Source organism: Tenrec ecaudatus, chromosome 1 (genome assembly GCF_050624435.1).
Source record: "Tenrec ecaudatus isolate mTenEca1 chromosome 1, mTenEca1.hap1, whole genome shotgun sequence".
NCBI lineage: Eukaryota > Metazoa > Chordata > Mammalia > Afrosoricida > Tenrecidae > Tenrec > Tenrec ecaudatus.
In genome coordinates this window covers 34,732,980-34,760,512 of record NC_134530.1, presented here as the reverse complement: position 1 = coordinate 34,760,512, position 27,533 = coordinate 34,732,980, and the positions used below count along the sequence as shown (strand labels likewise).

The 27,533-nt window shown below is 60.3% G+C and overlaps 1 protein-coding gene across 1 annotated transcript in view; it reads left to right on the top strand.

Moving 5' to 3' along the window:
* The first annotated feature begins 16,722 nt into the window (after nt 1-16,722).
* Nucleotides 16,723-27,533, top strand: part of CASZ1 (castor zinc finger 1) — a 30,725-nt gene continuing 19,914 nt past the window's right edge. The window contains exons 1-3 of the mRNA XM_075559855.1: nt 16,723-16,779; nt 20,925-21,015; nt 24,784-25,272. Coding sequence (XP_075415970.1) covers nt 16,723-16,779; nt 20,925-21,015; nt 24,784-25,272 — 637 coding nt within the window. The remainder of the gene's footprint in view (nt 16,780-20,924; nt 21,016-24,783; nt 25,273-27,533) is intronic.

The window sequence follows — 27,533 nt, the reverse complement described above, 5'->3', positions numbered from 1 at the left end:
GGAGGGAGATGTGTGCTTGTCAGTGGTGTTAAAACAAAAGTCCCAGCGAGCCAATAGAGAGACTGATGAACGTGTACTGGATACACAGTGTATGAATCTGGGGGATCCATGTATGTCGGCCAGGAGTGGAAGATATTTCAAAAGGAAGAAAGACCTTCCAGGGAGTCTTCAGCCATCTTACTCCCATTGCCGTTGAAGCAAGGCCCAAAGGGTGTTTTCATTGTAACAGTTTAACCTAAAACACTGCTTCCGGCCCTGCCCCGGGAGTTTCTGTTTCCCAAAATGCCTAAAGCAAAAGGGTCTTTACTGGTTAGCAAGACAGTTCTCATGATTGCAGGTGACTTCCCGGAGATCAGTTGGCTCACAGCTCAAAATCAACCCAGGCCAATGGCCTGGGTGGGTTACCTCAACTCAGGGAACCCCAGAAATCTGGATTCCAAGAGAATTCAAAACTTTTTCTGTGTGAGGGGATGGATCTTAGAGTTGCCCCCACCCCTCAGGTGATCTTGGATAATGGGATATGGAGGTGCCACAGAATTCCTGTGCCCAGGAAGGGCGTAACACCACCTGCTGGGCAAAGTGATGAAGGTGTCCAAAGCCACCCCGCCCTCCCTGCCCACCACCCCCGCAGGGAGCCAGCCCACTCCCATCTCTAATCAGCCACATCATCAGCGCCCTCTCAAGCCCCACCCCCTTTCTTCGGAAATGGGGCCCCCACCCATCCCAGCCAAGAACCAGAACTTAGAAATGGGCTGGGGCAAGGAGCACACCTCCCCTTAACCTGGGCTGGGCAAGCCTCTGCTTGTGGCCAGGCACAGGGGACCCAGGAATTACTCAGCTGGAAGGAGGGCCCCTCATCTTCCTCCTGCCATCTCAAGGTGCCAACTGAGCTGGCACCATCCCTCTGCCCTGTGCCAACTGTGCCATGGGGCATGACTCCAAAGCCCTTGGGGGGGGGGTGACCAAACTGCAGGGAGGACTCCCAAGCCCAGCAGGAAGCAGCGGTAGAACCTCTTGTGACATCTCTCCTGAGCCCTGGGGAGCCTGGCTTCTCCTGCCCACTCCAGGGACAGGGCTCGAAACTTTCCTAGAAACTAGAAGGGCCCCTGAGGTCAGCTGGTCCCTGCTGTGGCGGGAGCTGCCAGGCCCGGAGCCTGGACTCAGGCCACTCAGGGAGGAGAGGTCCACTCTGTCACAGTTCGGCTTCCTGGAGGAGTCATCTGCTGATCGCATCTCAGCCTCTTCTTTGAACTTGCAAGTTTCACTTAATCTCAGAACTTCAAAAGAAAAGCACCACCCCCCCCCCTTCATACACACAAAAAGAAAACAGGTGGGGGTGGGGGGGCGGCTCTCAGGTCCTCTCTGAGCTTACCTCCAGGCTGACTCCAGGCTCAGCTTCCAGAACACTGCCGGGCACAGGCCAGGTGAGGACCTCCTCTCCAGCTGGAGGCCACTCCTCACATGCACAGCTTGGCTCTCTTTGCCTTTGGGTGCGCGCTGAGCACCTTCCGAGGTGGGCCTCTCCTGCAACACACGAGGCTGGAGATGCGGTGCCCCAAGGGTTGCTGGCATCAGGGGTCCAATAGGCATTGGCTCTTGGACAAGCCAATGCCCCCCCACCCCCACCGAGACCTCTTGGTCAGGGAATGCCCCAACTCTTAAGTCATGCAATGGTGGGCGAGGCCTTGGCTTCTTAGGGAATAGTAGAACCTCAAGGCCTTCAGGGGCCATGTGGACCCCTGTTCCCCACCATAGTTCAGCCAAGGGCTGGATCAATCTGGACGTCTTTAGCAATAAAAAATGCCGATGTCGTCCTAATTCACCAGGCCCCGAGATGACAGCAAATTTACATTTTTTAATTAAACTAGCAGCCAGTTTTTATGAGAGGGGGTTGGGTTATGCAAATCAAATGGTTGTGTACGGAAGATTAGGAGAGTTTGGGAATAAATTCCACAAATGCTAATAAAAAAAGAGAGAGAGAGCGAGGGAGGGAGGAGAGAAAGGAAGAGAGGGGGACAGGCCTCCATTAGGCCCTTTTAGAGTGATTTCCCTTGGGGGGGAGGCAGGAGGGGGAGGAGAGAGGAGGAAGCTTTCAGACCCAGGTAAATCCATCCTGTAGTTGGGAAGTATCCTAGGATTAGGCCCCTACCAGGCTGGTGGCGCCCCATGAGCAAAACTGGAAGCAGAGGTGGAAAATGACTGTAGAAAGAGGCGTGGGTTGTGAGCAAGCACTTGCCCCCAACTCCTAGGGACCTGCTTCCAAGCACCCCTCTCTCTTCAAGGGATCCTGAGAGGAAGAGGAGGACCTGGCCAGAGCTGGTGCCTCCACTCAGAGCATGGAAGGTCAAGTGCAAGTAGCCAAGCAAGCAAAACTCAGGCCGCAGGGAAACAATGCAGGTGGCCCTGGCCTGCCGGGCGCTGCTCTTGTACCACACGGTCCAGGTCCAGGCCTCCCTGTGCCCAGCCTGTTGCTCTGTCCCCTCTGGGCAAGCTCCACTGGGACTCCAGTTCCCCCTGGGGTTGCAGGCTCTAGGCTGCTGCCGTGGGGTGTACCTGGAAAGCTCACTAGAGTGCTTCTGAAGGAGCACACTGAGCTGCCCCCCACAAGGTCAGCAGTGTGAGACCCCCACAGAGGGGGCTGTCCCCTAGAGTAACCCTGAGGCAGAATCAACTTGATGGGAGTGAGTTGGGGGACATGCTTTGGGGGGACACAATCTCAATGTAGGAGAAGGGAGGCTGCAAACTACTTCCAGGCGGTGCCTGAGCCCAAGGAACAGAAGCCTTGGCCTCCTCAGCCCTGCCCTGCTGTGCTCCACTCCGCTCATGCCTCCCTCAGGGAAGCTACATACAGTCCAAGTGTCATCCGCCTCCAGGCTCACAGAGCTTCCGGGGTCTCTTGCTCCAGGCCAGGGCCTTCCAGAAGGGAGGCTTCCGGGAACCCTGCGAGCTCTGGTTGTGGGAAGTTCGAGTACTGTATCTGGAGGGGAGATTCCAGGCCGGGTTGGGGAGAGCAGGATGCCCTCGATTTTCCTTCCTCAAGATTTCCTGCGGCCCTATTCACTCACTGAAGGAGTCTCTGGAGGGGCGGTCAGGGTGGGCACCAGTTCCACCAGTCTGCTGCAGGAAGGAGCAGTCCAGGCCAAGGGCAGATTAGGCTGTCGGGGAAGTGGGGAGTTTCCTGGTACCTGTGGACAGAGGTTGACAGTGAAGCTTGGAGGCAACTGGCCATCGGATGACCTTTACCTTCTCTGGTTCTCTGACTCCCGACTCGATTTTATCTGAGGCCTCCACCAGGGGATCTGGGGTGGGGGTAGGGGGTCAACTGGCTGAGACAAGAAGCGGGTCATTTGTGGCTTTCCGTTTGATGGCAAGTATGCAGAAACAGGCAAGTCTGGGATGTACTTAGACCAACTCTAGCACTAAATGGAAGTCATCAGAGCAAAGCTCAGGTGGTACTGTGGGTTAGGCCTTGGGCTGCGAGCCGCAGGGTCATCAGTTCAAACCTACCAGCCTGTGTGGGGGAGAAAGGAGGCTGTCTGCTCCTGTAAAGATTTACTGTCTCAGAAACAGAACGTGGGGTTGCTCTGTGTCCCAATCAGCTCAATGGCAGTGCATTTGGTTTGGGTTTATTACCCAACGGGAGCCAGAGACTGAACAGGTCTGAAAGGACCCTCTTTTCCCTGGTAGGCCCAGTCGAGGGAACCTCAGAGAAGGGCTGGGGTCTGACATGACCCGATTCCTCTCCCAGCTGCATCCTTTTGCTGACCTCCTCCCAGTTAGAAGGGGAATCTGTCCGAGGCGAAACGTGCATATTTTTGATGGGAAAATAAGATGAATGGAGCCTCCCTTGGGGGCCTGAATGATAGCCACCACCGTGGAGCTGCTGCCCCTGCCTGAGGACCCTGCCCACTGTCTGGGCAGGAGGCATGGGTGGGGCTCGGGAGGCTCCTCCTTGCCCCGCACCCTGCCAGGTGAGGGATGCCCCTACCTTCACCAGCCTTTCCCTTCCACCGACTATTCCTAGGGGGAGGCGGTCAGACCATTTCTCCACCTGGCCCCCAGCCCCAGCCCGGTGCTGGCTACTGCCACCGCCTCCTCCCTCTGCTCCTTTCCCCGCGCCTCCCTCTCCATCCTCAGAGGGGAAGGAAGTGGCTCTGTAGTAATTACCGCCTGCGGGTCCCCAAGGCGAGCAGCAGCTGTTCCGGGGTAGCGAGGCCAGGGTACAGCAGGAGCCAGGAGGGAGCAAGGGAGGTGGCCCCCGTGTACAGGGAAGAGCCGACAGCCCCACCTGCATGGGTTCTGAAAGGGGCCCCATCGGCAGTCCCGCCTGCATCCCCACACACCAGCTTCCTGAGGGCATACCACTTCCGGTGTGGAAGACACCCCGGGTAGGCAACAGTGCCTGCAAACCACAGAGTATCTGGGGAGGACCCACCATGGGAGATGCTCCTTCACCCTGATCTGGCAAGGCTTGCCTGGGAGAGGGGAGCAAAGGCACTTTATCCACACACAGGCGGGCCGCCCGCAACTCAGGGAAGGAGTGGCCTGTGGACGTGAAAAGGTGGTAGGCTTTGGGACAGGTGGCAACAAGCAGGCAGGAGGCCCCTCCACCAACCCCCATCCTTGGAGCTGCCTCTCTTTTGCACCTCTCGCCCCTCTGAAGCAAACTCAGGGTCCCCACAGGTGGCTGCCTTTCTTGTGCAGGCTCATCCAGTCCTCTGAAACTCAGTCCTTCTGCCTGTGTCTGGACCCCCGGCTCCCCCACAAGTTGTTAGCCCTGGAAGAAGATAAGAGGCTGGCAGGGGGCTTTCTGCCTGGAGGGTCTGCTTGTCTAGGTGACCCGTGAGTACGTGAGTACCAGGACAGCTCTCAGGCCCCTTGAGCCCTGCCTCCAAGGGGACCCCACCCAGCCAGTGCCCGGCACTTCTCTGTGACCTATCTTTAACTGTTAGGTATTGGGACAGCTGTTCTGACATCTGGTGCTTGGTACAGGGCTGGATCTTGGCCGTCCCACTGAGTGAGGCGGCTGACTGCATTGATGGAAGCCTCTTCCCCTTTCCTAGGGGAGAAGGAGACAAGCAGGAGATGCGGGCCGGTCCCCGGAGGACCTGAGTTTTAGCTCCTCAGGAGCCTGCCAGACCAAGCTTTGAGGAAGGAATGGAGCTGGCACTAGGCTAGCATGAAGGAAGTTGCAGGGGCCCACGTGAGTTCCTGGGACGGTGACTTGGGGCTGGGAAGGTCCAGGATCAGGTCAGCCTGGGCCCTGCAGGCTGCTAGGATCAGGGGGCCAGTGGGTGGTCTGAGAGAGCTACTTCCTCCCTTGGTGGTCTCTACCTCCCCTTTCCACCCCCACCCCCCGGTCCAGTGTCCCTCCAGCCAGGTAGACCCAGCCCCGGGCATGAGGCCAGAAAGAAGAGGGGTGGGCTCGTGCTGAGATCCCACCTGGACTGCCAGGGTGCCTGCCCATGCCACTCTGTTGGGGCTGCTTGAGTTGGCTGTGGGCTCTCCGGTGGGCCCTTCATGCCTTGAGGCTCTGCACTGGCACAGGCTCTGGGCTTCTGAGCACCTCTCAAAGCCAACAGGGCCCTGGGCTCCAGCTGCCTCCTTAGCACAGTTGTTGCTGCCGCCGCCCCATGTGTACTCCAGTAGACCAGAGAACACTCCAGAGCTGAGCTCTGGCCTGCACTGACCTCTTGGGGCTCTCTTGGGGAGCTAAGGAGTCCCTAGGGAGGGAGCCACAGAGAATGGGTGATAGATATAGGAACCAGGCAAAGCCTTGGGTCAGAGACTCAGGCATAGCGGGCAAGGAGGATGTCGGGAGCCTCACGAAGTGGGGCTTCCCTGGTGACATCCTTCACCTGCATCCGGGCTAGTGCATCTTTCTCCCCCCATGAGCCAGGAGGGCAGCCGCAGAGAGGGTGGGATGAGGCGCTGCACTTCCCAGCAGGGGGCGCCCTGCCGCACCTGCCCCAGCGCTTCCAGGACCAAGTCAGCCTAGTCCCCCACCTGGCCCAAGCCTTCTGGCCCAGGGTGGGGGAGGGGAGCCGCCCGTTGGGGGGGGGGGGGCAGGTTCCTTGCGATGAGTTTGTTTTGCCAGGGTGACCTGTTTAATCATCTCATTTTCTGGTGGCCGTTTATTCCTCGTTTCCACGGTTACGGCCCCATTAAGGGGAGAAGCAATAAGGCAGCGAGTCAAACAGGTAATAAAAACATTAAAGCCCATGTGCACAGAGGGAGGATGGGCGGTGGGAAGAGGTTCAGTGAGGTGAGACGGACCCAGAGAGGCAGGGGAAGGGGCCGCCCCGCTCTTCCTTGTCCTCCAGAGGCCGCTGGGAGCTGGGGGCCGCAGAGGCCGCCTCTCCCCACACCCCCATTTCCACCTCTGCTGAACCCCTTGGAGGCCAGGACCCAGCGCCCAGCTTCTGCCACCCTCAGGAAGTCCTGCCCTGGTTCCTGGGTCCCCCAGGCAACAGGCTTCCAGGTGGGAGGTTCCACAGGAAGGAGGGACATGGAGGCAAGCAAGCGCCCTACAGGACAGCCCCTCACCCCTCACTGGCTGTGGGACCTGTTTCCAAGCCCGGCCTCACTGGGAGGGGGCGGGGTGGCGTCTGACATTGTTTTGCACTCTGGAATCTTTTTCTGCCAACTTTATCAGAAAGCGTATTTGTGGAGAGTGCTGCTAACAGGGCCAGCCTGGCGAGCAAACAGCTATGGTGTGACCTTGAGAGGGAAGAGCACGGCTGGCCTGGAGAGAGGGGAGGTGAGAGGGGATTGTCCCCCAGCAGCCTCTTCCTAGCAGTGTGGCCTGTCCCAAGTACAAATGATCCCTCTCTCAGGAGTGTGATGTCCACCTGTGGACTCAGCAGTGGCTGAGAGTCTCCTCTGTGCTCCACAGGGCTGCCCTCCCCACCCCCCAGTCAGGCAGTTGGCACATGCTTCCCTCCAGGGGGGGACCCTGTCCCCTCTTTGCTGTGGTGGTGCCCCTAGCCTCTCCTGCTCTGCCCTTGAAGTTGACTGATGAGGGGGGCTGACTGAGGCGCGAGGGCCAGCCTGTAGTCACGGACCCCTGAGCCAGGAAGAGTGGGGACCTTCACTTCTTTGAACCAGCCTCTGTGGCATTGGGGTCCAGGGGTCAAGGACTTATCCAGGCAAGTAAGAGAGCAGGACTCCGCTCCAAGGGGCTCCCCTGGGTCAACAAGGAACCTTCTTCCCCCTGTCCAGGATGTGGTCCCGGGCAAACTCCTGAAGATGTTCATCTCTGGTTACTCATTTTCAAAGTTGTCTCCTGAGTGGGATGTGTGTGGGGGTGGGGTGGGGGGGTGGGTGGGCTTGGGGGAAGCCCTCTGGCTGGGAAGCGTACCTTGGGAATGGGCCTAGATGAGTTAATATTCCGATCAAACAATTAAAAATAGAAAATGCTCCCGCAACACCAGCTGCTGAGTTTTCTTCAGCAACTGCCACCAGCGAGTGCATGGGGCAGCTGGTTCTGGGAAGCAGTTTTTCCACAAACAGCAAATATCAGAGATGAGAGTTCCGCTCCCCACCCACCCCACCCACCCACACACAGGTCCCTCGCAGGACCCAAGACAGGTGCTCAGGGGCTCTGAGCTCAGGGGTCTGTGCACTTCAGGGCTGCCCCTCTCCTTTCCACGCCAGCCACAGCGGTGACATCATCGCCAGATGCCTCGGTAATTGCTTTAAGAATCTAACTTAAAATAAGATGAAAACTTATATTCCTGAGTGAGGAGTAATTTCCCATCTAATAGTAAATTAGTGAAAGGATTATACCAGGGGCCGGGCAGACACGCCAAGCTCATCTGATAATCCGACCATCTCAAGCCAAACAGAGCGAGACCAAGGGAGATACAGCCCCCACTCCCACCCCGCCCTGGAGCACCCCAAATCTAAGCCCAGGCTCCCCAGCTTCCTCATGGGCTCATCCACAGCTGCTCAGTGGCGAGCACCCTCTCTCTGGGGGCTTCCCACTCCCGTGAGTGAGGGAGACCAGCCTCTTAAAACCAAAGCCATGCTGGAGTCTGACCCCCCAAGCCACTTCTCCCAGGGGCTAGCAGCTCCCCCTCTCTCGGGCCCTGAGCCTGGGGAACCAGGCTGTCAGCGACGTTGGAACCTCATGGGAAGGTGACCAGCGATCCTGGTTGGCCTAGGACTGCCCACTTTCAATACTGAAAGTCCCATGTCCCAGGTTCCTGGCAAACTTGGGTAGTGAATCGGTCCTCTTTAGAGCCGGTTGGGATGGTACGAGGAGGGGCTGGTTAAGATGTCCCTCCCTTGTGCCCATAGCGGGGGGGGGGGGCGGATGAGGGGCATCAAAACCAAACCCATTGCCACCCACCAAGTCATTTCCAGCTCAGAGTAGAACTCAGGTCTCCAAGGAAGTAGAATCTTTAAGGAGGCCGACTGCCACGCCTTTTTCCCAAGGAGTAGTTGGTGGGTTTGAGGCACTGAACCTATTAGCCGAGCAGCAGTAGCCACCATGCTGCCAGGACCTTTGGGCTGCTCACAGCCCGGTCCACCTGCACCCCTGTTCCTCGTTGCTCACAGCCCGGTCCACCTGCACCCCTGTTCCTCGTTGCTCACAGCCCGGTCCACCTGCACCCCTGTTCCTCGTTGCTCACAGCCCGGTCCACCTGCACCCCTGTTCCTCAGGCTGCCTTGGTCAGCCTGGTGAGGGAGAACTTGAAGGGGAGACCTGCTCGTCTCCCCAGGCATGCCTGAAGACCTCTGACTGGTTGAGATCCCCCACACCCTCCACCACTTTGAAGTGGAATTTTAAACTCCACTCCTCCGCATGTGAGTTGGAATGGGCTTTGTGAGCATGGATGACACTCGCCCCCCCCCCCATGTTTACTAGTGTCTTTGCGGCCCCCAGCATGCCACATCTCAGCTGTCCCGTATCTTCCTAGAGAGACAGCGGGACCTGTCCCTTGTTCCAGACCCTGGGAGCAACCTCCCAGTGAGGTTTCCCTCCTGAGGGAGGACGGGGCTTCTCTGAGTGTCGGAGGCGGCTCGGGCTCCCAGGGCTGTGTGTGTACTGTGCTGCCGGGTCCTGGTCCCTAGACCTCCCAGGGCCTCACACATCCCATCCATGACACATAGACTCCGTCCCTGGGCCCTCCTTGCAAAGTGAAGCAAGATGCCGGATCACAATGAGCTGGGAGCTTCTTGGAGGAAAGCCTCTGAAGGTGCCCCTCCCTCCCGTGTGGGCGCAGGTGAGCCTTGCAGGACGTTGAAAGCCTTCGGGGCGCCTCTGTGAAATGGAAACGGGTGGACTGAAGCTGGCACGTGAGGAAGGATGCCGCAAACGCACGGGCAAGCTCCTGGGAGACAAAAGTGTGTGTGTGTGTGTGTGTGTGTGTGTGTTTGTGTGTTGAGTTTCTGCAGGTGCATTGGACTTGGCTGGAAGGAGAAGGTGGACCGCCCTCCCGGCTCACGGTGGGGACCAGCTCAGGGGTGCATCTTGGGGTTGCCTTGGAGACTAGAGGGTCGGCCTGCTGCTTGGCCATCCACCGCCCTGCTCAGCCTGGGGCTGATTTGGGTTTGCCATGCCCCAGGGCTTGTCGCTGAGTTGACTGGATGCATTGTACCCATGGGGAGGTGGGACCAGCCAAATACTGACTTGGGGGGAGGACTTGGCTACCTCAGTGGCAACCACTGCCACCCCCACACAAGGGGATGGGATTATGGGGCTGAAGGACTAAGAATTCCTGGTCTAAACAACCCGGATAGTCTCCTCAGAGAGCAAGGCTCTGGCTAGGCTGGGTTCTGTGGCCGTGGTCATTCAGGCAGCTGATGGAGGTGCGAGGGGGCCTCCTTGGTGTTGGTCTCTCGTCTCTTGCCCTCAAGTTGGAGAGCAGGTAGAGGAGACCTCCCAATGGACAGGCAGCCTCCAGTTCTGGCCTCTCCAAGGTAGCCTTCCTAGATGAAGGTAATGGCCCTGCCCTGGGCTTCACGGGGCTCCTGACTCTGGGGGCCTGGGGAGGGCTTCTGGTGGGTCGGGCAGACCTCCTCTCCCTCGACCCCTAGGCAGGGCCAAACACTCAGAGAAGGAGCCAGGGATGTTTTCTGTTTCCGGTCCCTTGGGGGCTCGGGGGCAGATTGAGACAGGCTCCTTGCAGGGAAGGTGTTAACAAACAGCAGGTGATTAAACATGACAAGCGGTGACATTTCTGTGCGGGTTCTCAGTCCCGGCAATGCCAAGAACGAAGCTATAAACCCTGACATTTTGTGTTATGCACTCTGAGAGGTTTTTAATAGACCTCTCTGCCTCTTCCCCAGTCAACTTCTCTTTCCCCCCACCCACCCCCAGGGTATCCATTGCCCCTCAGAGACCCCTACCTCCCTCCCCCACTCAGCCTGGCCTCTAGGAGTCTCTGGGACCCCAGGTTCTTGGCATGTCCCCTCCTGGGGCTGCGGAGGGAGGGTGTCAGGCGTGGGGTGCCCCAGCCCCCAGCCTTCCCTTCCTTTGATCTTTCCTGGTGTCCCTGATCTTACCCCTCCCCCCACGGCCTGGATCCCTCCCTCCCCTTCTTTTCTGGGGTCCTGATCTCATCGCCTCACCCTTAGCTGCGGCAGTCCCAGTTGTCTAGGACAGCAGGTGGCTGTCCCTGTGTCCTCTTTGTGCGGAAAGCCTTTTCAGACAGACTTGCTAGCGGGTGTAGGGCTTGGTGGGGTTTGGCGTGGGGTGTCCCACATCTTTTTTTTTCTTTTTTCCACTTTCCTTTTCTCCTTCTGGGGACAGGCAGGAGGTGGAGGGAGAGCCGGGCCTTCCCTGCAAACAGTTGTTGGGTTTATTCGGAAAGGGGCCGGGTGGCAACAGTTGTTCTCTTGCCGAGAAGCTGTGGAACAACTGGGGCCTCGTTTGTCCTCAGGGCAGAGCCCCGTGAAGGGCGTTTAGAGGTGAACCTGGGGCTCCAGAGGGTGAGACACCCGTGAGGAGGGGCTCTGGACCTCGGCTGGGGTGGATGTAGAGGTCAGGCACCACATGGGCCCTGGTGAACGTGGGAAGTATGTCCTCCAGTCACCACCTCTGGGGCCAAGCTGGCAGACCCTGTGGTCCCTTAATGGGTTCTTACAGACGTACCGGACTCCGGGGGCAGCAGGGAAGGGGGTGTGGGCAAAGGCCTCTGGAGCAGTGGCCTGGTGGTGGCGGAGGAGGAGCCAGACCAGCTTGGAGGGTGGAGGCACATTTTGGCTGCTGTGGTGGAGAGGCCCCAGCATGCTGGTTGGCCGCAGGGAGATGGGGGAGCATCCTCAACTTGGTGAGCCCCTTATCTCTGGGCCACCGACCCAGAGCCTGTTCTCCACCTGTCTGGAGGAGGGCGGGGGCGGAAGTTGATCAGTGCCACCACGACCTAGAGACTCCTCCTTGGCCAGCCTAGGGTCCCGTACAGATGAATTATGGGCCAGGGGGCAGAGGGTCAGCGCTCTGGGAGGAACGAGAGACCAGAGTCCTGGGCCCGGGGGTTAGTGTGCACGCGTCTGCTCAGTTCTGCCCCTCCTCACCTTTTCTGGTGTGGCCCCGCGTGGGCTTCGGCCCCGTGCTCAACATGTTTGCCATGGCTGGTGATGGCCTCTTTCCCACTGGGCTCAAGCATCCAGAGACCCATGGCCACACTCCCTGGAGCCTGAGGCCAGCGTGGGCGGTTCTAGGAGTTGCCACCAAGCCTGGGGACTTGGCCCTCACTCCTGGCATTCAGACCCAGAGAGCCATGCCCACCGTGACCTTCAGCTCCCTGTTCCTTCACCACACTTCACCCCTCACTCTTGAGTCCCATGCCCCCAAAGGAAAGGGCTCTCTGAGACACTTCAGACTTCCTCCCGCACCCAATTCAGCCTCGGCTCAGGCACAGGCACCACACCTCCATGCCAGTACCTGATAAAAAGGAGGACCCTGCTCGCTCGCCTTGTTGGGGGGTGGGGGTGGGCGTCTTCACTGTCAGAGGGCAGATTCCAGCCACAGGTCACCTCCCCACCCTCACCCCTGTCCTGCCAGACTTGTCCTGGAGCCTTTAATGCCACCCCTTGCCATCCTCTGCCCAGAGCCCAGCCAAGGCCCCCTGAAGGGCCGAGCGGCTCCACCTGCTCCCTCACTTGGCCACTGGGCAGGAAGGGGGTGCGCCACTGACAGAGGAGGGGGGAGTTCCAGCACCAGGACTTGGCCTGCTGCCCCTGTAGATCCGGAGCCAGGTTTTACTATAATCCCTGCATCCTGTTGCACATCCTTCATCAGCTGGAGCCCAGGTTGGGCTGGACCCTGTGGTGACACTTGGGGCTGTAGCCTGCAAAACCCGAAGTGGAGCTCTCTGGGTTGGGGCTGGGGGCTGTGAGGCGAAGGGAGTCCGCGCAGCCAGCGCAGGGTGTGGACAGAGCCCCCAGCTGGGGGTGGAGGACAGCTGCTGCAGTCTGGGAACCAGGGCTGGGGCTGGGGGAGTGTGGGGTTGGGGGCGGGGAGAAGAGGCTCATGTGGGACCCCTGGGAGCGCTCAGGCCCAGTGGGAACCCAGGACATGTCACTGAGATGACTGGCCCAGCTTGGGTGGGCAAGAGGGGACCCTGTGTGACATGGTCTCTTCCAGAGGAGGCCCAGGCCCAAGGCAAGGCGTGTTCCTGGCCTGCAGGTGCTGGCCTTCCTGAAGAGGTGAGGCAGAGGCCCTACGAGAACAGGGTGCCCGGTTTGGCCAGAACCCCAGGCCTAGGTTCCGCCAGAAAGCAGGTTGGCCCTTCCCAGACCTGGCCCACAGTACCTCCAGCAATTGGAAAAAGTTAGGGGGCAGAGAGGAGTGTCTGCGCCTGCCCCCCCCCCCGCCCCCGGCCTCAACTCCTCCCCACCCGAGAAGCCACAGTGGAGGAGAGTGACGGGGAAGTGTGGACCCGGTCTGGCCGTCCAGCCGGAAGCCAGGAGTGGGCTGACTGGAGACGGGCGTCTGTCCTGTCAGGGGCCCGGGCCGGCTCTGCAGACAGCCTCTTTTCTATATGGAAATGAAGAATTTAGGCTAATGGAGCTCAACCATCTCTAATTTTGCGATGGCAGGAGGATTTTGATTGAAAGTAATTAAGCAAGCTAGCTGTAAAATTAATTAAAGCAAAAGGGGGGGATTTTTTATTGGATTGGATAGCGATATAGCGTCTGTCAGGCGGGGGACGGATGGGGGTGACCTGAATCCTCTGCCCTCCCCCCTCCCACTCGGGACGTTTATGTCACTTTAATCTCCTTACAGCGGCTGCTGTGCATTTGTTTGAAATAATCAAGGAAATATGGTCAGAAATTGTCAGCTTTCAGATCTAATTTACCTGACGGCCCCTGCGCGAGCCGGCGCGGCCCGGGGAGCGAGCGAGCGTGCGTGAGCGGGCAGAGGAGGCCAAGTGGGCACAGAGGACGCTGGGCACATGAGGCCCCCTCCCCAGCCTAGGCTGCGCTGAGGGGCAGGGAGGTTGCACCCTGGTGTCTGGGAGCTTGGGGGACAGGGGCCCTCCCCAGACTCTTCCCCTTCCTTGAGCAGACCTTCCCCCCACCTGCTGCTCCCCCTCCCACTGTAACCAGCTTTAAGGTTTAGGAATATAGGATTAGGGAGGTGGTGGTAATTCCTTATTCCAGATGGCAGACAACTGCTAAACCCTTACCGCACGGCCACCACTTTTTAAAATGCTCCCAAATTAGTCCCCTCCTGTCGGACGTGGGGGTGGGCAGCAGGGTGGGCCGGGTGACAGTGTCATCCACAGTGCCTCTCTGCCACCTGGGCTGTTTGGGGACTGTGCTTCCCTGTCCCAAGTCCCCCCTCGGAGCTGGGGACCGTGACTGCCCTCTTCTCCTGGGCAGCATAGCTCACATGTCCTGGAGTTCTGGCTTTCTGAGCTGCGTGCACACTCTAATGCGCACAGGTGTCCGAGCCGCCCATGAGCTCCCCACGATATCCCTCCCCGCAGAGTCAGACCCTTCCCTGGACACCCTGCTGCAGGCCTCTCAGTGGCCCTCTCCAGGTCTGGCCAGGGTGTGGCTTAAACCCTCTCCAGCAGGGCACCCTGTGGTGTTGAGGGCCCTCAGGCCCTGGCGCAGTGTCCCGGGACTGCAGAAAGGACCCCTGCAGACGAGCACTGCCCAGCAGTTGGAGTAACTGGGCACGAACGTGTTCAGAGAGGCACTTGGCTACCTAGGCACCTGCGGCCTCCACAGCCTCTCCAGATGTGAGGCCTTAGTCCCCAGCCAGTCCTGAGACTCTGCAGTGATGGCCGCCTCCTTCGTGGCTGGGCACAAGGAATCAAGTGTGGGCCCTCCTTGGGGATGCCTTGCCTTCCTGGGGATGGGGGAGAAATGAGGGTCTGGAGACAACAGGGCAGTGGGGGGGCACCAGAGAGCATCCCCACTCGAAGGCCTCTGCTCCTACCTGCCCTTCTCGGAGCACAGGTTGGGCACCGTGCCACCCAGACACCCCAGACATCCATCTGCCCTTCTTTAGAGCCCTCGTGAGTTTCCCTACCTCCTCTTCCCGGCCCAGCTCGGTCCTTTGGAGCAGGTGACCCGCCTGCAGAGACCAGAGACTGGGCCTCAAGTTCCTGTCTCCTTCCACCCAGGTCCCAAGCAGCTGGAAAGTTGGGAAGTGTTGGCCTGCTGAGCTCTCTGCTGGGACCTCCTCTCTCCCCTCACCAAGAGTCACCTAGCATGGGGCAGGGCCACCAGAGGAGAGGGAGCCCACAGCCCCCCTCCAAAGAGGGGAGGGCAAACCCTGGCTCTTCTCGGTGCCCAGGGGCCTGGGTGAGAGGCAGCGGCATGGCTGGGCGCCACAGGGGCACAGTGAGAGCCAGAGGGCTACACTCTGTGCCCGCCAGCTGCCCGGGTACCAGATCCCCGGAGACAGGAGGTTAGAGAGAGTGGCCCCAGCCCAGCAGCTCACCTCTATGAACAGCTCATGGCAGCCTGAGTCATGGTGACGGAGGGGACCCGCCTAGGGACAGCCAGGGCTGCTTGTACCAGGCCCCGCTGGGCCCAATGCTGGCCATGGCTGCGGGTGGCAGCTGCTGCAGAGCTAGACTGCCCAGCAAGTGGGTGCCAGGTGGGGAAGGCCCTGCTGGGCAGCCCTAGGTTTGGGGAGACTGCCAGAAACCCACTCTGGGGGGGCTAAGCCTGTGTGAGAGAACAGTGGTTCTCCAGCAGAGAGGGCGGGTGGGCGGCAGCAGCAAGACTGGTTACTGGCCCTAGGACAAAGTCAGGGGTGTCAGGCCAGGGAGCTGAGGGCAAGCAAGGGGAGAGGGAGTTGGGGCTGTCAGAGGCAGCCCAGCAGCACCCTGGGGCCCCTCACTCGCCCGGCACAAGTGTGTCTGCACCTCAAGCTGTTCTCTTTCTTGGCCACCTCTGAGGATGAGGCTGCTCCTGGGCCCCTGGGCCCGGTGGCCCCCTTCCTCCCAGGGCTAGGTGTCTAGCTGTCCTCTGTCCTCCCCTTGAGCCAGGGGTCTGAGCCCCTAGGTGGAACTCCTGGGGAGGGGGGGAGAAGGGGAAGGCAAAAGCCTGGGTTGGCCTTCCTCACCACAGGGGTTCTGACCTCAGCGCAGCCCCAAGGCCCAGCTCCCTCTGAATCTTTGGGAAGGGATGTTTCCGGTGTGCTGCATGCTCCCTTCCCGTGGGCCCCGCAGAGGTGGCCTGTCCCGTCCCAGGGAGGGAAGAGTCCGCCTGACGTGGGGCCAGGGCCAGGGCTCCTTAAATGCGGAGTCAAGTGATGCCCAGGGCACCTGGCACCCAGTGCCTCCCCCAGGCAGGCCCGGGCCAACGGAGGCAGGGTAGGACCCAGACTCTGGCTCCTGGAAGTGGCTCCCCGGGTGCTGGCGTCACACCCTTCCTGGCCTTGGCGGGTTTCCGGTGTGGTCAGCCCCTATGCCCACCGGGCCAGGCCTGCCACTCTGACTCCCAGACAGACAGATGGGCCGCGCTGACCCAGTCGGGCCCCCAGGACCCCCGCCCCTTCCCCCATCTGTCCGTCCCAGCTCTGACCCTGTAGGCCTGCGCCCCCCGGCCCAGCCTGGCCCTGGCCTCCATCCCCCCTGGCTCCCACAGTCGCGTTTTGCTGCCAGCGCAGGGCACTGAAAAACTGCTGGCACTGCCGAAAACCCTGTGTGCGCTATGACTCCCCAAACATCCCTTTATTTTTATTGTTCTGTTAATTACTGTTTAAACTTTAATAAGTCACTTCGTCAGGAGGGGGGACCTGCCGTGAGCTTTTCTGTGCAAACACGGGCCTGGGAGTGACTCGGGTGTAATATAACCCTTTATGCGATGTGGGAATGTTTAGATTGTAACAGAAACTTGTTATTTTAATGACAGTGGTGGGGGGTCTCTGAGCACAGAGCAGGGGGAGAGGTGGGCAGCAGCCCTGCTCCCCTCCTGTCCCCACCGAGGGCTCGGCATGGCCTGGTCTCCCTGGGATCTTTCCCTTGGTGCTGCAGCCGAGGATCCAGGGAGCCGGGCCCACCGGGCTGCTCTCCATGGGTGTCCGGGGCAGGCCAGCCCAGAGGCAGGAAGGCCTCCGGAGTGGGGCCCTTGGGTGGCCTGGACAGGAGAAGGCGCAAGGAGAAAGTTGGCTTGTTTGGATGGAGGTGGGCGATGGGTAGAGCAGGAATACTCGCAGCTCCAGGCAATTCTCAGGGCTTGGGCAGAGAGAGGTGCCACTTGAGGTCACCGTGCCCACTTCTTGTGCTGGAAACCCCCTCAGGTGCCATGTACCAGGTTCTGGGACCGACGCCCGTCGCCCCCCCCACCAGCAGCCGGCAGCAGGTGGGCGGCACAGGCCAGATGGTGGCTTGCTTAAAGTTACAGCTGTCCAGAGGTGGTGTCTACCTTTCAAGGTGGGCTGGCCTTCCGGAGAAGCTGCCTGATCTGACACAGTCCCGGGGCGGTGGGGTGAGGGGACTGCAGGCCATTTGCTGGGATCCGGATCCCCCTCCTTGGCTTTGGAGGGCTTTGGGCAGAGGGCACCTCATCTTCTCTAACGCCCTGTGTACAAGGTGCAGCTGGAGGCAGGACTGGCCACGCACCCTTTGCCTCCCGCGGTTCTGTCCACAGAAGTTACAGGGCCTGGGGCCGAGCGCGGGGACGGTGGTTTCTGGCTGCCCTCAGCTTGTGTGATCACCCCTACCCTTGATCCCAGAGGCATGGCTGCCTCAGCCCTACCCCTTGGGAGGGGTGACCCCTCGAGGGCACCTTGCCCCACCCCCGCATGTGGGGCTTCTCCCCGGACCCTTGGGTTCACGTCCCTGACTTTGTCTCCATTCGGTCTGTCTCTCCATCGACCCACACCACACCCCCGGCCATCCGCTCCATGCCAGGCACTGGAGCTGCAGGCCCAATACTCCTGTGCTTGCCCTCAAGCCCTGGGTGCCTAGGGGAGGGCTGGGTGGGGGGCAGAGTGAAGGGCAGGACCAAGGGGCAGCCCTGCCTGAAAGGCCAGAATGCCAAGGCCTAGCCCAGAAGGGCAGCCCTGGCTTTCCGTCTGTCCTCCCACTGAGGGCACTGCAAGCAAGCCAAGTGTCCCCTCTGCCCCTGCCCCCTGCCCCATCCCCTCCTTCACAGGGGAGGCCAGAGCCCCCCAGATGGCGGTAGCGTGGGCCACGAATCGCTGAGGTTTTCCTTTTCCGAGCAGTGCGCTTCCCTAAATTGTCTTTGACTGCGTGCATGGGTAATGAAAGTTTATGCCCTTGTTAGAAGGACAGGCGGCCAGTTCCAGTTAGAACTGGGGCTGTCTCCCTGCCAGCCCCCCCCCCCAGCTCCCCTCTGCGGCTGGAGAGCGAGGGAACACCAGTGTGTGTGTGTGTGTGTGTGTGTGTGTGTGTGTGTGTGTGTGTGTGTGTCTGTGTGTGTACACATGCAAGAGTGTGTGTCTGCACGGACACACACACACACACACACACACACACACACACACACACACACTCCTCCCTGGTGGATAAGAAGGCTGTTAGGGGAAAGGAGAGGGGACAAAAAAAAAAAAAGGAAAAAAATTTCCATATTTGTGTAAGTTGCTTTAAAAGCATTTTATCATGTCATAAAACAGGGAAAGTACTCTCAGAAATTGATCCTCTCCGCCAGCCCATTGGACAGAAGGACGTTGGGATGTTAATGGCCATCCTGCTCCGGGGTGGCTTATTAAAAAATTTATACATAAATGCTTAAAATTGCATAAATTATTTAAAAAAACCAACAAAGTAAGCAATTCAAATTCCCTCTTTTCCTCCCCTTCTGTGGGGCCCCTTTTCCAGCCCCCACCGGGAACCCCACCACCACCCCCGCACCGCAGGCTCTCTGCCCCTTTCTCTGGAGTGTGCTCCGCCTGCCTCCACTGGCCACCTCTGCACCCCAACACCCTCTGTCCTTCCCGCTGCTGGGTTTCCCTGCTCACCCACAAATTAGGGTCACCGCTGGCCCACCACCGAACACACGCACCCATAAAGACACCACTAATAATGCCCCAAATCGAGGAATTAAATATTAAGGCCAAACGGGGGGCGACCGGGGAGTCGCGGCTGCCATCGCCGAAGTTGGAGCTGATGAGTGCCTCTCGCAGGCGTGGAATGTCACCCACACATCCCGGAGACCGGAGTGGGGAGTTTTATGATGGTTTTTCATTGATTTGTTTCCACAGCGCAGCTGCCGACCTCTATTGAGGGACAAACATAATCAGCACTGACGCAAATTAGATGGTTATTCGTTTTGAAAATTGACAGAAAAACAATAAAAAAGATGAAATGCTCCCAAATCAATAGATATAATGAAATTCAAATAATCCGAGAGATGAGGTCTCCATGGCAACTGATAATGTGGAAAAGAAAACAATTTAATAAAGGACAGACACACTTTGAAAACAGATTGGGCCCGGGGAGGGGGGCGGGCGGGCAGGGGGAGGGCTGGAGCGTGGGCCGGCGAGTGAAGGATCACTGTCCGTCCCAAGGACACCCGCCATAATTAAGCGAGGCTTTCGGCCCCAGAAAGTGCAGATTCAGGTTTTAATACACAAAATTATTTCAGGAGCAGTGAATCGGAAAGTCGTTTGTAATGACCTTCCTGAGAGGCCCGGGCGCGGGCCATGTTGGAGGCTGGGCGGCCGGGCGCTGAGTTATGGCGTATTTGTGTTTTTATAGTGCAGAGGGGAGGGGGTGGCTGGGGGGGGCGGAGGGGGGAGAAGGTTAAACAGTATTTACAGCTCAGTTGTTTTCAGAGAGGAAAGAGAAATAGAGTTCATGGGGAGACAGCGGGCGGGCAGGCGTGCTGGGGAGGTCCCTGGAGGAGCAGCGGGAGAGGAGGTGGGCCTGGGGGGCTCTCCCATCTTCAGATTCATCTCAGGGACCCTGTGCGGATGCCCGGAGCGGCCTCAGGGACCCAGGAGTGGCCTCCCCACTGCCAGTCCCTGCTGGGGCTCAGCTACTGGGATCTTTTGGGTGTGGGGCCTCTAAGGTAGGGCAGAGCCTAGAGCCAACCTCTGGGACAGCCGGCCCCACCCCCTGGCACAGAGGGCGGGGCGTCTGTGGCCACTGGGGTGGCTTTAGGTGCTCTGCTAGGGCCTGGGCACCCTCTGGACACCCCAACAGACACTCTGCCCTTCGTGAGCTAGGTGCTGTGTGGGGGTGTGCCCAGCCTTGGGCACCGAAGGACCCGTCTGGGCCCAGGTCTTGGGCCCTGGGGGATGCTGCACAGCCTTGGAGGTGGCTGGAACTCCCAGCCTTCCTGCCTGCCTTTCCCAAGTCGACATCCTGGCCAAGTGCCCACCTTTGAAGGCCGCACAGGGCACAGCAGGTCCCTCGGAAGCCCGGAGCAGGGCAGTGTGGCCAGGGAACCCAGCCGAGCCACTGCTCTTGGCACCACAGGGAGGAGGCGGCAGCGGTGGCGACGCTGACGCATCTGTGTTCTATTGCCATGGCCACGGCTGCACCCCGTTTCCAGGGGCCGCTCTGCATGCGTTCGTGCGTGTGACCATAATGCAATTGTGCAAAGACGGAGGCGGCGGGCGAGCGCGGGTGCGTGCACGCGGCGGCCTGTGGAGGTCCGCTCGCAGCGTGTCTTTTAAATCTCCCCTGGGTGGCAACTCTTTTTTCCTCCCCTTCCTGTTGGGCTGTGACCTGGGGGAGATTGATGGGCAGGCTACGTGGCGGATGCTAACAGTTCTCCTGATTTATAGTTACTTACGCTAAGTGAGGCCACTTAGATGCGTCTGGATAGTAAACCTTTTAACTGGACTAAAAATTCATAATAAATAAATAAACAAAGGGGGACCAGCAAGGGCCCTGAAGCCTGAGCGCCCCCCCCCCACCCAACACACACACTCTTCTGTCCAGGAGGACCTGGCTGAGCACCCCGGGGGGAGCAAAGCCTCCCTCTCAAGTTTCCAGGATCGGGGAATGGTATTGGGCTCAAGAGGAAAAGACGCCACTCCCTTGGGGACAAGCTCTGGCTGGTGATTGGTGGGGGCTGGGGTGGAGGGGGTGTCACAGCTGGAGGAGAGGGGCTGGAACGTGGAGGGGACAGGGAGCCACAGTGGAAGTCTGGGACGTGGTGGGAGGGGACCGGTGTCCCTGGAGGGGACCCTTTTGCTTCGCAGCTGCCACTCCTTTGGCGTGTGTACCTGTCACACAGTGGTGGCTCTGGTGATGACTGAACGCCGTCCCCCGTCTAGGAGGCGTGTGCGCCCTGCTCGCTGTTGCACCCAGCACACAGGCCAGGCCTGGCCCACAGGAGGCACTGCAGGCACCCGCTGAATGGGCGTAGGCAGAACCCCCAAAAGCAGGCTGTCAAGGGGATGCCAACCCTTCAGGGCAAAGCACGGCTGCTCCCGAGCTCGAATCTTTATGGAAGCGTCTGCCAGCTGGTGAGCCCCAACCACCAGTCTTTCCGTTCGCAGCCTCGCACTTAGCCCGCTGCGCTGTCCGCAGCTCCGGAACCCGGGCTTCCAGCCTTCCGTGTCCTTACGGCACGGCATGGCACGGCAGGGCGGCGACTGGGCCCCAGGACAGGCAGGGGGAGGTGCGAAATGCTGAGCTTGCTGGGACCCTGGGTGGCTGCAGGCAGTGCTCTGGCCTCTGAGGTGGGAGTACATCTGGCTGCTTGGGCACGTGTGTCCGTGTGTCCGTCCTGAAGGGGAACACCTCAGCGGGCCCAACACATCCTGGCACTCAGGAGCGCTGGGAGGCAAGCGCCCAGAGGCTGCAGCTGCCTGCGTAGCTCTGGGTGCCCAGCAGTGCCCGCAGACCCGCAGCAGTGCCTAGCAGAGGGCCGGCGTGGCTGCCCCCACCCCAGGGACTGGTTCCTGGCCCTGCCTCCCACCGCCTGATATACAGCGGGCATTCGGCTGCCCAAAGGGGGTACTGCATCCTTAGGAAGAAATATGTCCTCATTTTTCTTAAACACCGTTTCCACTGAGTGAAATGTTTAGAAGGGACGCGCAGGGAGAACTTTATTTCCTACCAGGGAGTTCAGAGCCACCGAGCAGAGGCCATAAAGCACCGGGAGCCTGGTGGCTGACAGGCTGCCCGGCCAGCAACACCATCACTCAGGGGCCTGCCCGGTCCCCTGAGAATGGCTCCCCCACCCCGGGCAGGACACAGTGCCCAGTGGGGTGGTGGGCACAGGTGCCTCTGCTGCGTGGGACAGCCTGGAGCCCAGGCTGCCTTCCCCTGCAACAGGGGAGACCTGTCTGCTAGACACTCCAGCCTTGATCCCGAGGCCGGGACAGGAGCCCAGGTGCTGTCACAGAACCCCCTCTGTGGGCTGCCCCGGCAGGAGCCCGGCCCTCCTCAGCCGTGGGAAGGAGTGGGGAGATTCATGCCATCTCGGCCTCTTCTCCCGAGGCCCTCCCCTCATTCGATTTCTGAAGCTGGCTGATTTGAATATTTATAAATATCAGTAAATTATTTATTGTAGCAATCTGCTGCACCATTTTACCCATTGCAGTTAACACTTTAGGGGGCTCTGTGTTGCGGGAGCACGGAGTGGGGGTGAAGAGGAGGAACGGGGCAGAGGCAGGCCGGATGGATCCTCCAGGAGGAAGTCTCAAGGGTGCAGTCTGACCCCTGCAGAGTCCCTCATCCGGGTTGAGCCCAGGCTGGGGACATCAGGGCAGCTGTGAGGACCAGTCCCTCCTCTGTCAGGTGGGGGCAGAGCCCGCTTCACTGGGTAGTTAAGGGCCTCAGTGAGCTAGTCCCTGAAGAGGTAGGCAGTTTAGACTTGCTGCCCCCATGCCCATCAGGATCTGCTCAGCACAGAGGCAGGCACCACCTTACAGCTCTGCACCCACAGAACAGAGATGAGAGCCTGCCAAGGACCCCCAAGCTAGTGGGCCCAGACTGTGAGCTCCCAGCAGGCCAGCCCCCTCCCTGGCTGGGCCCACCTCAGCTACCCCCACTCCTTGTCCTACCCCTGGTACATGAACGGGAGTACCCGCTCCTTCCCACCCTCTGGCCCAGCCTGCCCCCTGGGCAGTATTGTTCCCAAAGGAAGTGTCCAGTGTAAATAGGGCAGCGGGCAGGCTGGTGGCGGGAAGGAGATGAAAGGGGGCCGTGACAGGACCGGGGACGGATGGCTTCCTCCCATTGAGGCCTGGTCACGGCGTTTATATTTGGGGAGGAAAGTCAGGGGAATGTTTACATGGACAGGAGCCTGGGGTCAGACTGGGGGAGGGCCGTCTGCAGGACCCAGGGCCTAGCCAGTGGGGGGCAGGGGAGAAAGACCCCCGTGGGCCGCTCGGAGACCTCGCGTGACCTCTACCACCATTCAGCCTGCTCACATATGAGCACTGCCTCCCACCCCAGAGCCTGGCCCATGTGGCCACCTCACACCTCCAGGCAACATCTGGAAGGCAGGTGGGCTGGGCCGAGCAGCAGCTGGAGAGCAGGTGTGGGGAACCGTCAGGAGCAGAGGGGCTGGGAGGCCAGCGGCGAGTTGGGGGGACCTGGGGTGCACAGCTGCATCGCAGCCGGTGGGGGCCCAGGCAGGGGTGGAGGCAGGGGCAGGCCCATGGCCAGGCGGGCTGGGGTCCTGGGGAGGTTCCAGGATGGGTGGGGGCCTCACCAGCAGCAAGTGCAGCTGGGAGCTTGCGTGGCCCTCTTCCTGGGGATAAATATTTATAGGTTCATTTGCCGTCTACCAACCACACTTGGCTGCTTCCCTCCTGGTAAAAATAGTGCATGCACCCCCCGCCACCACTCTTTCCTTCCCCGTCCAGGGCAGCGATGGAGGGCCCAGGTGAGGCCCGCCGCCCAGGAAGTTCAAGAGTTTTGAGAGGCGGGCCGTGCTGGGGTGAACTCGGTATCGCAAGCCTGAACCTGGGTGGCTGATGGGACTTGGCGGGGCACCACTGCTGAGTTTGGAGGATGAGTCCCCCCCCCCCATCCATGCGTGGGGCTGGACGTGTGGGCAGCTCAGAGTTGGGGAGAGTAGGGCCTGGCTTGGGCAAGGTAGTCACGGGGCAGGGGCAGGGGTGGGTAAGTAAACTCCCCTGACAGTGGATGGGTGGCTCTCAGGATCAATGAGGCCATACACATTGGCATACAGGAACCCCAGACACTGCGTATCGGGGCTTGCGTGTCTGTGTGAGTCGAGCCTCGGCAGGCACAGGCTGTGGCCCCCTGCCTGTGTGTTCCCTGAGTGGTCCCCTTCTGGCTGTGGGTGAGGGGAGCTTGTCCTCTGTGAAGACTTGGACCTCCCCAGTTCTCTGATGGGCATGTGATCTGGGGCACCAAGAGTCTGTCCCCACACCCATGAGTATGAGCTGAGACACCCGCCACAGGAGCTGACTCTGTAGGGCCTCATTAGAGACTCGGTGGATGAACAGACAGACAGATAAACGTGTGTGGGCACTCGTGTGTGTGTTTGCCCTGGCTGGCCTCGGTGGCAAGACCCAGACTGCTGGGCGGGCTTGTTGTGCCCCCAAGACCTTGCTGTCCGTGGCGCAGAGCCGACCATCCGAGTCAGACTGTTATGTTCAGGTGTTGGTGCTGCCACCACTTGGGGCTTCCCATTTCAAGCCCAGGCCACCCCCCCACCCCGGCCTGGCCTGTGGGCCTCTGTGGCTGGAAGGTGGACTCTGGAGCCAGCGAGGCTTCTGGGCTGCGGGAGCTGGCTGAGGCTGAGAAGGATGAGTGAATTAGGCCCTAGGGCAGTCAGACAAGTGACCCTGGGTCAGGCCTGGGCCCTGGGCCCTGGGACTCTCTAATTCCTGAGGGTGAGGGAATCAGAAATGGCCAAGAAGCCAAGTGAGGGGGTGAAAAGGGACGGGAAGCCCCTCACAAGAGCAGAGAGGGACAAATTGGTGACTTTCAGGAGGGTCCCAAGTAGCGGCCAGGCGCGCCAGTGCATGGGGAGGTTGGCACTGGCAGAGCACCAGGGCCGGGGGTGGGGGTGGCCGGGCCTGGGGCCTGGCCTACATGGGAACCAGTAGGAGGCCCCGTGCCACTGGGCCCAATACAGGCTCCCCCCTCCCCTTGACAGGAGGGGCCCCTCCCTTGGCAGGAGGGCTCCCCACCTCTTGGAAGGCCACCACACCCAGGAAATGCTTCCAGGAAGCAGACCTGGGACATGACTGTGTCCCGTATTTGAAGAATCCCTCATGCATGCAGGCAGGCATTTGTTTTCACAAACTGTTTGCCGAAGCACCTACTATGTGCCAGGCACTGTGGCAGGCTCTGGGGGAACTGGGTGGGTAACACTTCTGCCTTGGAGGGTGTGGGGCAGAGCCCAGGCCCCCAACCCATGGGCACTGGATCCTCTGACCTGTGTCCTCCTCCATCCCTGCAGCTGAAAGCACCCGGTGCTCCGACCCGCCTGCAGGCAAGCCCGCGATGGCCACCAAGCGCAAAGGTGGCCTGAAGCTCAACGCCATCTGTGCCAAGCTGAGCCGCCAGGTGGTGGTAGAGAAGGGAGCAGAGGCCGGCACCCACATCGAGGGCAGCCCACTTCGGCCTCGGGACAAGGAGCGCAGTGGCCCTGAGGCCGGGGTGGTCCGAGCCCCACGCAGTGAAGAGGACAAGAGGCGGGCAGTGATCGAGAAGTGGGTCAACGGGGAGTACAGCGAGGAGCCGGCGCCTCCCCCGGTGCTGGGGCGCATTGCCCGCGAAGGCCAGGAGCAGCCCCCTGAGGGTGTCTATATGGTGCAGCCCCAGGGCTGCAGTGATGACGAGGACCATGGGGAAGAGCCTGCCAAGGGTGGCAGTGGCCTGGAGGGGAGGAACTCAGACCGGGCAGCCGCCAAGGATGACAGTGGCCCCAATGCCAGGCAGGCTTCAGGTGAGTGGTTTGGAGGAGAAACCTACCCTCCCCTCACCCACCCACCCCCGACACACACACACACAATTCCAGGAGTCCCAGAGGGGCAGTGTGCTGTGGCCAAGGAGCAGGCATGCCGCCCCTCCCCACGCTCCAAATCTGGGAACCTCCCTCAAACTCAGCGAGGACTCTGGAGGAGGGGCTGGGGCTCAGGCCCAAGGCCGTGACTAGGGCGGGGTAGACCAGTTGCCCAGGGGTGGAAAAGGCCACCACAGGAGGGAAGAGACAAAGATAATGGTTTCCCAAGTGTGACCTAGACTAGGAGCTGCCAGTGGATGGATGGATGGGTGGATGAATGACTGGATGGATGGCAGAAGGATGGATGGAAAGCAGGGGTGGAGTGGGGACAGTGTTGGGATGAACAGTGGGCTGGTAGGCAGACAGATGGATAGTTGGTGAGGAAGTGAATGGCTAAGTGGTTGAATGGGTGGAAGGATAGATGGATGAACAGTCAGTGGGTAGATTGATGAATAGACAGATGGACAACAAGTGGATGCATGTGAATGGATGGACAGACAGTCAGTGGGTAGATGATGGATGGGTTGGTGAGTGGCTGAGTAGCTGGCTCTGTGTTTACCACACCTGCACAGGGATGGGCCTGTTGGGGACCACAGGGCCTGCAGGTGAGTCCAGGGGCGGGCACTGGCGGTGCAGGGGGCTCCATGTGTGGTTTCTCAGGGAGGTTTCTCCTGGAAGCTCCCAGATATCCTTTGGTCCCCTGTGGAAGCTGCCCCTACCGTCTCCTCTCCCTCGCCTTTGCCTGCATGGGCGCTCGCTCACAGGCAGGGCCCTGTGCCCGGAGTAGTTGCTGAGGCCCTGGGCCACGAGGCGGGACCGGCTGGCAGCTCCAGTGACCCCACCTGCCCGCCGGGCCTCTGGCTGACCTGCTCCCCACAAGCTGGCTGTGCCTGGCTTTTCACAACCCTCTTCTCGCCAAGAGGGAGGGCAGGGGGACCCCGCCAGGAATGGAGCCCTGAGGCTTGGGGTCTTTGCTGTCACCCCCTCCCCACCAGCCCCCACTCCCTGCTTCCCTCCCAGGCTCTCGCTTGGTGCCCTGTGCCACCCCTGCTCACTCCCATCCCCTTCCCCCTGCGGCGGAGGCAGGCGAGGGGCGCATCTCCTCCCTGTGCTGGGGAGCCCTGCGCAGCCACATAATTATGCATATAAGATATAAACAGAGCTGTTTAATTATCCTTCGCCACATCAGTGACAGAGTAATTAACAAACATTGCAAGATCAATGAGGAAAAGTGTGACCTTCAGTTTCCTCTGATAGGAAAAGCCCTTCCCGTTCCCAACACAAGGTGATTGCGCCGGGCCTGAGGAGAGGGACCGGGACAGGGCTGCTGTCCCTTAGCGTCCAGCCCACACCCCAGGCCCAGGGGAGCCCAGTGGGCCTTGGCTGCCCGCCCCTCCGAGGTTAGCAGGCAGTGCCTGACCCTCCTGCCTGCCTCGGGGCCCTGGCCTCACCCCTCTGGAGGTTGGGTGGGCCTGATGCCTGCTCCACATGGTCTGGGTTTGGCTGCAGCCCACCGTCCCAGGCAGGGCCCTGGGGCTCAGGAATGCAGGCCCCCAGGCTGCCGGGGACCCCGGCCTGGCCCCCTCCCGCACTAAGCCTCTTGTCCTTCAAAGCCTTCTGTTTCTCTGCCATATATAGTTAGGGCTCAGCTGCCTCCGGCTATTTTTAGCCCCTTTCCCTGGTCCCTGAGCTGCTGAAGGCAGCCGCCAGCGCCCACCCCTCTCAAGCCAGGCCCCCTGGCCCTGTGAGTTAGAGGTCAGGACAGAGGCTGGTCGCTGCTGCTCCCCTGGGGAGCAAGCTGTGTCGGCTGCTCCAGTCACTGCCCATTGGGTGCCAGGTGGCTACCCTCAACATCCCCTCCTCTCCTAGTGGGATCCTAATCCCCGCAGTGCTCTCCCCTCTTCCCCCTCCCCACCCCCAGAGCCTGAGCTGCCAGTGGGTTTTGCTCTGGCTTCAAATGCAGAGCTGGCCTCACCAGGCCCCCACATGAGGTCTAGAATCTCTGCCCTGCCAGGTCAGGCTGGGGTCAGAGGGGACCCTGGGCCTCTCCTACCCTTGCAGCACCACACCCCTCCCCCCTGCCCTGCAGCCCCACATGTGCCCAAGTGCGCTTGCTGGGGAAGGGAGCCCGGTGCCCACAGGGCACAGCAGGTGTCCAGTGAGTGTGTATGAAGGACTCAGTCAGCCTGCTGCCCACAAGGTCC